The following is a 12,405-nucleotide window of genomic DNA, read 5'->3' on the forward strand; positions in this document are numbered from 1 at the left end:
GAGCGGACCATTCAGACTCTAGAGGACTTGCTGAAGTCTTGTGTACTAGATTCTTTAGGGGCAGTTGGGAGGACCATTTGCCATTGGTAGAGTTTGTCTACAACAACAGTTTGCATTCGGCTATCCAAATGCCACCGTTGAAGCGTTGTATGGTAGGCCTTGTCGGACACCTACTCTCAGGATGAGGTTGGGGAGGCCCAGTTATTGGGACCTCATAGAGCTCAACTTGAGACAGAGTTGGTCCGTACTATTAGATGGAGAGTGTCAGAGGCAAAGGACTGCCAGAAGAGTTATGCTGATCGGAGTCGGAGACTTTTAGAGTTCTCCATTTGTGACCATGTATTTTTGCGAGTTTCACCCACGAAAGGGGTGAAGAGATTGACCTCAGAGGTAAGCCAGCTCCGTGATACATTGGATCTTTCCAGATCTTGGAGAGGATTGGAGCGGTAGCTTACTGGCTAGCACTGCCACCATCTTTGGTAGGCGTGTACTATGTATTCCACGTATCTATGCTGAGAAGATGCGTACCCGACCGATGCATTGTGCTGACAGATATATTAGTTCCCGTTCAGCCTGACGTCACTTATGAGGAGGTTCCGGTATGGATTTTTGACCGGAAAGAGCATTAGTTGCGGAACAAGACTATCCGACTGGTTAAAGTCGGATGACAGTATCATTTGGACTAGGAGTTATTTGGGAGCTCGAGGATACTATCCGAGCTCGATACCCCATTTTTCATTTGAGGTATGTGATTAAATTTACCGTTCAGCATTTATACTTTATATCTATTGTTAGTACTTGCTGATGGTAGATAACGAAATTTGGGAACCAAATTTTTATTAGTGGGGGAGAATGTAAAATACCGAAAAATAGCGAATAATGATAAGGGAATTTTTTGAAATTTCTGGGAATTTTTCTGAAATTTTTCGGAGTTCGTATGGACGAGTTTACGGGGATAAAAATGGGATCCGGGGAAAGCCTGTTTAGGCTACCCCATTTAAATGAGGAAAAGTTGAATTTCTTAATTCCTTTCCTTTATTTATTTTCCCTTTCCTTCATGTTTCGCCGTTTCCCTCTTCCCCGAGCTTTTCTCTCGCGCAGACGCTGCCCTAACCGCCACAAGCGGCGGTTTCCTCCTTCCCCTTGCGATCAAAAACCCTGGCCGCATCCTTCTCCTTCTTCCTTCCGAGCCGCATACCCGACGCCTTCTTCCTCCTTGTTCAAGCACCGGCGATGCGCGAGCACTGCAGGCCGAGCCCTTTCTTTGATCGCCGAGCAGAGCTTTTCCTTTGATCGCCGAGCAGAGTCCTTCTCTCTACTCTAGCGTCGTCCTCCTTCGTTCTCGTCTCTAGCTGACGACGCCACCCGAGGCCTCACGGGGACTTAGCACCAGCCGACCTCACCGTGCCACTGCCGATCCACCGCAGGCGCACCCGTGCCCTAATTTGGGTCCACTTGATCACGACACCAGTTGGTCTTCTCTCGCCGCTGCTCGCTGCTTTGGTTCATCACCACAGTAGCTTTGGAAAGGAGCTTACGAATTTGATTTTGGTAAGGTTTGGTGGGTACTAGGTTAATTTCGTGTTTTATATGGATGTTGAGGTTGTTATGTGACTGAGCATTTTGTCTCTTGCTCACCAGGGGTATCCAGTGTTGAATCTCAATCTGGTAGTGGTGAATTTTTGTTTTTTTTTCTTGATTCGAGTAGCGAGGTGAATTTCCAACAGGTGAGGTATTGATTTTAGGCATTTAGGAATTTAATCTTGTTGAAGTGTGTACAGATTTAAAGGTTAGGAAATGAAATTTGATTCAAATTCATTTTGATAGGCAGGATATATATGTATAGACCTTGATCAATTGAGTGGTGGAAGGGTTAGGGTTAATGAAGTTAACCCAAATTGATCAATGAATTAGGATTTAGTTTAGTTAATGAATTCATGATAGAATTAACTAAACTAAATATTGTGACACGGGACTTTGACGCGAGACGAGTATCTCGACGTCGTATTCGGACCAGATTGGATCTTTTCTTTGGAGGCGGGTACCTCTTGACTTATCTTTTATGATATTGTCATTGGATATGCATAGTATTTTATAACTACAAGCAATGAACATGTTTGCCTTTGATATGTCACTGTTTGATATCCATAGCATGTTAAATTTGTCGCCTGTGAAGTATCCGTACTTATATCTCGTGATTTGTTGCCATGAGTATCTTATTGCCATGAGTATCTTAGTTTCTAGAGTGACATACCATGCTTTACTGAGGTTAGGATTAGGCTCTGGATTTTTGTTTCTGGCATGTGTATCCAAATTATCTGATACTTAGGTTTTTATGCCTTGCATGGATTGTGTATTTCTATTAGTATATCATATATGATTTGTGTACCTAGACCTTGTGGCTTTGATTTGTGCATATTGTTGGTACATATGCTATGGAAGGGGGATATGTTTAGGATCTAGGTTGTTATACTATAGAGGACCTGTATACCCTAGATCCGTGGATTTGACCTACTGATACTGTGGTACTCATATTATATATATATGGATTTTTCTATGCTGATCAGGATATACCATACTTGTTATGTTCAGGACATATGTTTTGATATTCTATCTGACCTGTGTACTCTAGATTTTGGTATGTGACCATCGCTTTTACAGTACCCATTTTGTATATATGGATATGGTTATGTTGATCAGTTTTTGCTATGCATAGTGACATGCATCATGATTGCATGCTTTGCGATTGTCGGCTCCACTATGGTTGAGCCCATCGCCAGTTACATGTACTGCACACACCCCCACTCATGGTTTAGTGGTATATCAGGCGGGTGGGTTCTGCTGTTTAGCTCCGTTGGTTATATGACTCGCTGTTTGGCTCCGCTGGCATTTAGTGTAGCAGCGTGGTAGCCGGCAGATGGTGGGCTCTGTTTGGCTCCGTTGGTCAGGTGACTCAGCGTGGTAGCCGACAGAGATATCCTCCCCGTCATCGTGTACCGGGAGATGAGAGCATTGAGCTCCCCCATTTATGATTTGGGGTCTGAGGACAAGAGTACTCCAACAGCATTCCGTCCACTCGGTCACTGTTCAGGAGCAGTGATGTTAGAGTGCACGGTCATCACATGCATTGATTGTATTTATTTGCTTGTGTTTGCTGCACTTATATGCTGCATTTTGGTGGATGCATTTGTTTAACATGCATACAGGAGACATACTGCATATCGGTTTGATGACCCTTTAGTTCAGGATAGGAGTTCCTGGTGAGTACAACTTCCGTGGTTACTTTTCAGTTTTATATATTTCCTATATATTATTCGGAAGCTGTATTCCATGTTTATTGCTGTTAGATATATCTTACTAGGCATGTCTATTGGTATTCGCTGAGTTGTTGAACTCACCCCCGTGGACACTATATTTTTCAGGTACCAGGCTATTTATGGTGTCGCTTGGAGCATCCTGTTTGCTGGTCCCCGCGTCACATCAGAAGACATGTCGCTATCTTTTTGCTGTTTTATCATGGGATATGATATGTGAGTTTTTGGTTCTGTGTTCCGGTTTTGTTTCTGGAAATGTTGCTTTGTTTATTGTGTAAGCCTAGCCGACTAGCAGTTTTCATTTTGGGTTGTATGTGTTGTCTTTTTCCGCTGTGATTTTGGTTTTAGTATAGCCGTGTAGGCTGTTAAATATCTATATAAACTGCGTGGTGATTGTTTTTATTTGTGTTATTATTCCAGCCGCATGTGGCTGAGGTATATAGTGCTTGTAGAAAAGTTTCAGATTGTCCGCTGTACAGGGGAGATGTTGCCGAAATTTCTTCGGGCAGAGACTCCTCCGGGGCGTGACAGTTCATGATTTGGTTTCTCATGAATATTGTCCTACTTGGTGGGAAAAAGTAATTCAAAAAGTGTTGCTCCAATTGCTCCCAACTTGTTATGCTTTGTGGACAAAGGGAATTTAACTAAGTCTTGGCTCTACCTTTGAGGCTGAATGGAAATGCTAGTAATTGAATATCATTTTCTAAGACTCCTTCACACTTCACCATACTACAATATTCTTGAAATACCGCAAGGTGTAAGTATGGATTTTTAGAATTTTCACCTCCAAATTTGTGAGTTTGAATCATGGAAATCAATTCTAGATTAAGTTGGAAACTTTTTGCTTCAATATGAGGTTACACAATGAGAGACATAAATCTTGTAGAAATGGGTGTAGAAAATTCTTATAAAGGTCTGTTTGACATGTTAATACTCATGGATAAACAAAAATGTAAAGACTAAACAAAAGAAAACAAAATGTAGAATTAAGAGAAAGAAAGAAAATGTAGAATTTAAGAAAAGGAAAAATTGAACTATAAATTAATGACAAGAAAAATAAATGTAGAAATAAAAAAAATAAGTAAATGAAGAATCTATTAACAAGTCTAGAGTAACTCATATGCTAATCAATTAATATTAATTATAAATAGTCCCCAAAAATAGCACCAACAATTTGTTATGTATCCGTAAGTGCATGAAAATATCGTCAGTAATATAAAATATTGTCGAATCCACAAGGACTGTTGATTAAGTACTAGAGATATTGCAAAGTAAGTTATCTAAATAGTCCAAAGTTAGCTTTGGACCAAATCAAAATGAAATGAAACCATTTCTTATAGGTTCCTGTAAATCCCCTGGTCATATAAATGCCCTTAAATATTAATTTACTCAATATATTGAGATCATTGATTTTATAAAGGTGATTAACAATTTTTGGACACCTTCGTGGTAAAAAAATCACCAATTGAGTAAAATTAGTGGTTAAGAAGATTTATTTAATTAGGAGACTTATAAGAACTCATAAGAACTTGTTTCATGTCATTCCAAGCTCTTTAGGTATCTTAACCGGCCTGGAAAAGTTTATATATATATAATCTACGATGAATTTCAAAATTTGTTGCAGATTGTATTTTTTTTAAAAAATAAAATTTTCAATGCAGTTGAGGTACCTAGAGAGTTTGAAATGAGATAAAACCAGTTCCTATGGGTTCGTATAAATCCCCTAATCATATAGATGCCCTTAAATATCAATTTTACCTAATATATTGAGATCATTGATTTTATGAAGGTGATTAACATTTTTCAGACACCTTCATAGTAAAAAAAACATCGGTTAGGTAAAATTAGTGGATGAGGAGATTTATAAAATCAAGAGATTTATAAAATCAGGAGATTTATAGGAATCCACAGGAACCAGTTTAATGTATTCCAAGCTCTCTAGGTACCTCAACCGACCTCGTAAAGTTTAAATTTATATATAAACAAATCTCAAATCTGTGATGAATTTTGAAATTTGTCGCAAAGTCTGCGATAAATTTTAAAATTTGTCGTAAATTTGTAATGAATTTAAAAATTCGCCACAGATTTTGTGATGAATTTCAAAATTCGTACTAGATTGTTATTTTTATTTTTATTTTAAAATAAACCTTCTGAAGCCGGTTGAAATCCTTGAGGGCTTTGATTGACATGAAACAAGTTCGTATGACTTCATATAAACCCCCTTATCATAAAAATACCCTTAAAATGATTTGATGAACTATATTTTTTCTTAAATTGATAAAATAGTTATGTGTACATAAGACTTAATTAAATTCTATAAGAAGTTGTAATTTAACAGGTCATACTTATTTTAAAATATCTAAAGACGGTCGAGGTACCTAAAGAGCTAAGAATGAGATAAAACATGTTCCTATAGGTTCCTATAAATTCCTTGATCATATAGATACCCTCAAATATTAATTTTATCTAATATATTGAGACCATTAATTTTATGAAGGTGATTAACATTTTGTAGACACCTTCACGGCAAAAAAAATCATTGGTTAGGTAAACTTTATGGTTGAGGAGATTTATAAAATCAGGAGACTTATAGGAACTAATTTTATGTCATTCCGAGCTCTCTAGGTACTTCAACTGGCCTCGTAAAATTTAAATTTATATATAAAAAAATATCAAATATGTGACAAATTTTGAAATTTGTCGTAGAATCTATGACAAATTTAAAATTTCTTCACAGATCTGTAACAAATTTGGCAATGAGTTTATTTTTGTCACAAAAGAAACCTAAGTATTTAACTCACCTAATCCCTTTCATCCTTTGCCCTAATTTGCTTGGCACTGATGGCGTGAGTAGGAGATTTCATTACGGTGATTTTCGTCCAAGTAAGGCCTATTAGTGCAGGCTGCACTAGAATCAAACCTGAGTTTTGATGTTGCCAAAGGTTCAAGTTAAGTCTTGTTGTGATCTAACATGTTGACTGAGTGTGCAGACTGTTTACTCAAGCAGGAAAGCCCTAGTCGCAACTAGGTAGGAAAGACTTAAGCAGATCATGGAAGCCATACGGAAAGACTAAGTGTATAAGATACGATAACTTTAATAATAAGAGTTATAAGATACGATAACTTTAATAATAAGAGTTATAGGAGTAATAATCTTATTGGATTTTTTGAAAATTTTTAGAAATTTTTTAGGATTTTAACAGAGTCAGTAAGATGTGTTTAAGGGGATGAATTAAATAGACTTAGGAAAAGCCTATTTGGATTATATTTAAGTGGGAGTTGATTGGTAATTAACTTAGTGTTTAATTGATTAAACCTAAGTGGGAAACCTAAGCCTTTATTTTCCCTATCTTGATTTCCCCTCTCCTATCTCTGCCTGATCCCCCACCTCATGCGAGTGCCTTTGTTCTTCCCCAACTCATTGCCGACGCAGATGCCGATCATCGGCACTGATCGTCGACTGGCGACCTACCGTAACGCCAACACAGATCCATCATACTCGACCTCAAGTTATGCCCTAGCTTTGATAGACGTTACCGAGCCCTAACCTCTTAGTCTGTTCCCAATCCATAGCCGTCGCTGGTCAAGCGCCACCCGAGCGTCTCCACTTCATTTCTCTTCTTTCAATCCAATCGATGGTTATGTAAGAGATCGCCGCTAGACCTTTCCCGATCTCTCATCGGGTGACAGTAGTCTTCTTCGTTCAGCCAGTTGCTACTCAACCTTTTCCCTCCAGCTGACTGTTGCTGATCCATCCCGACGCTGGTATCTTTTAGGCACGAGTAGGGAGGATCTATGCTCTGTCCAGATTTGAAGAGGAGGATGCCCATTGGAGCATTGTCTTCTATGCGGATTCGAAGAGGAGAGCACAAACTCCTCACAGCTGCGTTTGAGGTCTTTGTTGAGTAGCTACGGATCTGAGTAGGGAGCTCCATTTTCTCCACAACAGTTTCAAATTTCTTCATCAAAGGGTTGTAGATCTATTTTGGGGTAAGGTTGCTGAATTCAAGCTTATTTTGGATTACCACCTAGTTGCCAAACTTGGGGTAAGGCATGTTGAGATTTGATTACATTTCTACATTGGATTTGATTAGTTAATTGATGATGGGGTTGAGTTTAGTGGAATATGGATGATTGGATTTGGTAAGTGTTTCATGATGGTTATTTGATTTCATGATTGTTATCTGGAGCATAGGATTGATTATCAGATGCGGGGGTTTTATTTTTGGATCAGAGATGATTCATGTATAAATCCAATCTAATGAGGAGAATGGATTAGAAAAGGATTAATAATAGATATGAAGAAAAAAGTGGATTAATTGGAGTTAATCATTAATTAGAGTTAATTAATGATCATATTTTGATTAGGGTTACCCTAACTAGGTTTGAGGATTTAATTTAGATATTTAATTCATATATAATTAACTAAATCTATATATTATGTAATTGTAGAACTTTGATTTGAGACGAATGTATCGACGTGGGATTGGTTTATCACGATGGACAGATTAAGGTGGGTATTTCCTCCTTGGCCTCTTTAGTTCTTTGAACTTAGTACATGGTTATTTTTTATTGATAGATTAGGTTGCATTATCTTAAATCTATCCGTATTATTATCCTGTTTGATACTTGTGCTTGAACTTTAAGTTGATCTATTTATTTCATATATAGTCTTAGTTTTTGGATATATATACTCTGTTGTGTATATTCATATAGAGTATGTATAGTAGGGGATATCTTATTGACTGAGTTAACATGCTGATTATGCAGTTGATGCTGAGTGTACACATGATTGGTATATGTTGTCGAAGTCACCTGGTTGATTGTCCATTTGCATGTTGTGTGTGTACACATGTCTGATGCGGTTATTGGAGGTTTCTTTTTGATTATACCTATGTGGTTGTGTGCATGTGTCTGGTGTGATATTGGAGGTATTATGTTAATTATACCTACGTTGTAGGTTTCATACGTGTGTGGTATGTACATGTCTGGTGATGCTACTTACTGTATTTGATATTTAGTAGACCTGTTGGATCTACCCTTACCTATATATATAGGTGTTTGATGGATCATGTACTAGGGGTATTTATGTTGTTAGTGTTATTGCATTGATGATGACTATGTCTGTATCATGATTATTACATTATGTCCATCATTTGCACTGTATACTGACAATCAAATGTCTCCCTTGTGGTTGAGCGAATTGTCAGTCATTTATAGATGCCCATTTGGCCACTGTGGGAGAGTGATAGCTAGGAGTGGAGCTAGTCTTGTCGTGCTCACTTGGCCACTCAGTGTTATACTATGTCAGTCTCGGGCACTCATAAGTAGTGATATCTGGAGGGTACAATAGTCAGGGGACTAGAGATGTGAGTAGTCAGGGACCCTTATGCTATATAGCTAGATAGGTACTTAGCGAACTATTCACCTCGATCGCTATATAGTAGTATCTAGAGGGTAGTACAGTTGTCACGGACCCAAGCCTCTCGGCCATACAACAGTCATGGTGTCTAGAAGGGTGGCGAGGGTGACCATGTGGCATGCATGTGTATTTGCATATGATGCACGGTGCATCTGTGAATATATATTTGCATACATGTCTAGTAGATACTAGCTACATGTAATTGTGATATGTTATACTTGTTTAAGCTATGATTGTTGCATATGGTTGTCTTGCTTCATACATGTCATTCATTATACATATATATGCTATCAATTATATTAGTAAGGTGTTATGAGCAGATCTGTTGTTGATTCCTGATGAGTTTACTGATCATTATATTATATGTGTCGATTCTAGATTTGGTATGTGCATTTATTGTCATTTATGATCTTAACTTTATATGTTAGTTCTAGTTTGGGTAGGTTCACTTACTATGATATTATGATCATGATATTATGTGTTGGATCTATATTGGGTATGTACATTCATTATATCAGTTATGATCATGTTCTTATTTTTCTAATGAGACTGTATACTTTGATCTCCATGTTTTATTTAGACCATGTACTATCTTGTCTATTACCAGCTGAGTGACTCGCACTCACCGCTGCATTTCTGGGTTGTCTTTTTCCTTAGGTAAAGGTAAATGTTTGTGAAGTCACTTGGAGTATCTTGTCTGTCGGTCCCACATCACATCCGAGGATGATTTTGGGTTTTGTTTCTTATTTTACTTGTTTACGTATTTGTAGTCTTGGCATTGTACAGTTCGATTTTATTTTAGAGTTTTCCTATGTTGGTATCGTGTATTTGTCTTGTTGTGGTTGTATAAAGCCTAGTCGGCTAGCATGTCTGTCATTTTTAGTTTATGGATTTTCCTTTCATTTTCTACTGTGTTTTAGTACAATAGTATGGGTTGTTTATTATACAACTGCATCGTTGTGATCATTTTATTCCAACCAAGTGGGTTCTGTATATAACTACATGGTTGTGTATGTTCCAGCCATATGTGTTGTTGATTATAGCTTGTGAGTAGCCTTGTCACATTATATATATGATTCATATTGTCACAATACTACAAGAAAAATCCTCATAGACATCGGTGGAACAACAATAGTTTTAAGCAAATTTCGATGTCTTTGAGTATTTTACACCGGTTTTTACCAAAAACCGGTGTCTATGAGCGTAGATTTTCGCTCATAGACATCGATTTTTTTAGCCGATATCTATGAGTGCCTTTTTTTCGTTAATAGACATCGATTTTAACATCGGTTTTTAAAACCCGGTATCTATGATAGTTTCCTTGTTCTATCTACGAAATCGGATAGTAAAAACCTGTTGTTAAAAGTAGTGTTAATGAACCAAAATAAAATAATTTAATTTTCCCACCAATACTTAGCCAAAATTTACAACACTTTACTCTTCCCTCCAAATCTAAACCTATATCACGCCGTCCACCGTATACCGTCGCGACGTCACCACCACTTTCCTCCTCGCCGCTGGCCGTCCGACCATCTCCCTCTTCCCCTTCCTGTTGCTCGAGTATTTATGTAAACATAAGCACCAAAATGTTTCACCGCTTCCCATTTTTCTACCACTTGAGGCGACACCAAGAGGCGACGAAGGAGGATGAGGAGGAGGAGGGAGGGAGCGAGCGAGAGAGCAAGGAATCACCTACTTTTTGCTTCTTGAATCCACCTCATTGCTCTAAAATTTTGCTTCCTCTGTTTTTATTTTGCTTTCCGAGTAGATCTGATCGCCCCTGCCAACTGACAATTGCCCTCCCTGCCTTCTCAATTCGATGCTTGATGAGGCTCTCGGTCAAGAACCTCGTGTTCTTCTTCGCCGTGGTTTTCTTGAGGTTTCTCTCCTCCGGCGTGCTGACGCCATCGGTGCTTGATTCGTCGGTGGAGGGTGAACCATGGCTAGTCAATGCTGCAGCAGTTGTTTCTTGTTCTCCCTCCTCTTCTTATCCACATCAGTTTTCTCTTTCAGCTGCGCCTGTTATCCAGGTCTGTGATGCAGAGAACGAGAGTGGACTCCGCTCGTTGTCCAACGATCTAGTACCCTTCCGGAAGGCTCTAACAAGTCTCGGAAAGAGATCGATCTTGAGTTTGGATGAAAAGTAAGTATGGGGATTTTGGTTTCATGTGAATAGGAGAACATATCTGCATTTATACGTGTTCTTATATGTTTGTTTTTTCTTTCGATTTCTTTAATTAAGCAAAGATCCAACTTATTATTGTTCAAGTGTGTTCTGACTTTCTCTTTAAAATTAAGCATTAGTTTCGAGGTAATGGAGACCAAGCTTCTTTAACACTGACGAAACTGTGGGTCTTAAGCTTTTGCGTTTAATCATATTAACTTGTCTAAGCATCTAAACTTGCCGCACTTCAATAATTGGGCATTTGCTAATACATTTGGGTTGACGAGACATGTAAGATGTTCTTTTTAAACTTTAGTTGAACTATTTGTTGTTGTTGTGTGGTGCTGTTTCAGTTCAAGAAAAAAAGTGAGCTACAAAGTCAAAGAAGCAAGATAAACTTATACCCTCACCGTCTTTCTTGAAAAGGATATGCAGGTTTGTCTGAAGAAATAGTAAGTATTTAGTAAACATTAAATTCCTACTTATGGTTGTTGAAGTTGGTGTTGAGTACGTTGACTTCATGTGATTTTTTTGCTTACAGTCCAGTGTTTTATGTGATGACGATGAGATAAACAGAACCATCCTCTGGAAGAGAGGGCGGCTCAACAAAGAAGGGGAATTTGTTGGTGATGAGTTGAAGCAAACAGTGAATAAGATTATAAAAAAAAGTATACATAAATTGCTTGTTTGTACATATATGATATATGTATATATTTAAAGTCAATCAACATATTGTGGCCTCAGATGCAGATGTGCTTGTTGTTTATGGCCTGTCATCAGCAAATACATCTTTAACACTCGCAAAAGCTATGCTTCTGCAAGATCAGACAACTGTCGTGGTAGATCATAGTTCTAGCTGCTTATTAAGTGATACCTTGCATAAATCTTCTACTATGAGTTCTATTGACTCAGCAGGCAATAGTGACAATAGATACGAATTGGATGAATGCTTTGAAGGCTTTACTCTACTTCATCTTGCATGACTAACTTCAAATATGGGCATGGTAGAGCTCCTACTGCAGTATGGTGCAAATGTTAATTCCACTGATGTGAGAAGGATACCACTTCACCATTGTATTCTTATAGGTAGACACTCATTAGCCAAACTACTACTGAAAAGGTGAGTTGTCCTATTCATATACTTTTGAGTGTATGACAACATCTTATTTGAAATAAGACTCATGGTAATTATTTTTCAGATATTTATTGTTTTCCACTTTTTTACAGACTAAAGAAACTACCAGTGCATGCCTTCTTAAAACAATAGGTGCCATAAGTATAAAATCCTGGGAGCTAGGTTTGTTCCCCAGCTCCATGTTTGGATGATTTATGACCATTTGGATAAAAGACAATGCAACACCAATTAGTCTGTACAACACATTAAGATCTAGCGCCAAAACCTTTGTAACTATTCAACGTGTTTATTATTCTTTTAGTATTTTGTATTTTGGGATACATGCCCAACATTAAAATTGACTTGTTATGATTAATTGCCAAACATATTG

General features: G+C 37.9%; 1 protein-coding gene across 6 annotated transcripts; it reads left to right on the top strand.

The window, feature by feature from the left end:
- Positions 1-6,644: 6,644 nt before the first annotated feature.
- On the top strand, positions 6,645-12,106 carry LOC121980523. 6 transcript variants are annotated; one of them, XM_042532592.1, is made up of 5 exons: positions 6,645-7,304; positions 10,750-10,879; positions 11,254-11,335; positions 11,442-11,568; positions 11,645-12,106. In XM_042532592.1, the coding sequence occupies exons 3-5, from the start codon at positions 11,330-11,332 to the stop codon at positions 11,881-11,883; spliced, it is 372 nt and encodes a 123-aa protein (XP_042388526.1). In that variant the 5' UTR covers positions 6,645-7,304; positions 10,750-10,879; positions 11,254-11,329; the 3' UTR covers positions 11,884-12,106. The 6 variants fall into 6 exon arrangements, 4 of the variants coding, with proteins under 4 accessions (XP_042388526.1, XP_042388527.1, XP_042388528.1 ...); XM_042532594.1 differs by lacking the exon at positions 6,645-7,304 and having other exon boundaries at positions 9,938-10,879; positions 11,645-11,739; positions 11,816-12,106; XM_042532593.1 differs by lacking the exon at positions 10,750-10,879.
- The last annotated feature ends 299 nt before the right edge of the window (positions 12,107-12,405 follow it).

Source organism: Zingiber officinale, chromosome 5A, assembly GCF_018446385.1.
Source record: "Zingiber officinale cultivar Zhangliang chromosome 5A, Zo_v1.1, whole genome shotgun sequence".
Taxonomy (NCBI): domain Eukaryota; kingdom Viridiplantae; phylum Streptophyta; class Magnoliopsida; order Zingiberales; family Zingiberaceae; genus Zingiber; species Zingiber officinale.

Coding starts and splice junctions, on each gene's coding strand:
- LOC121980523 (XM_042532591.1), top strand. CDS start 10,323: ATGTTTCACCGCTTCCCATTTTTCTACCACTTGAGGCGACACCAAGAG. Junction 10,880..11,253: donor ATCTTGAGTTTGGATGAAAA/GTAAGTATGGGG, acceptor GTGCTGTTTCAG/TTCAAGAAAAAAAGTGAGCT.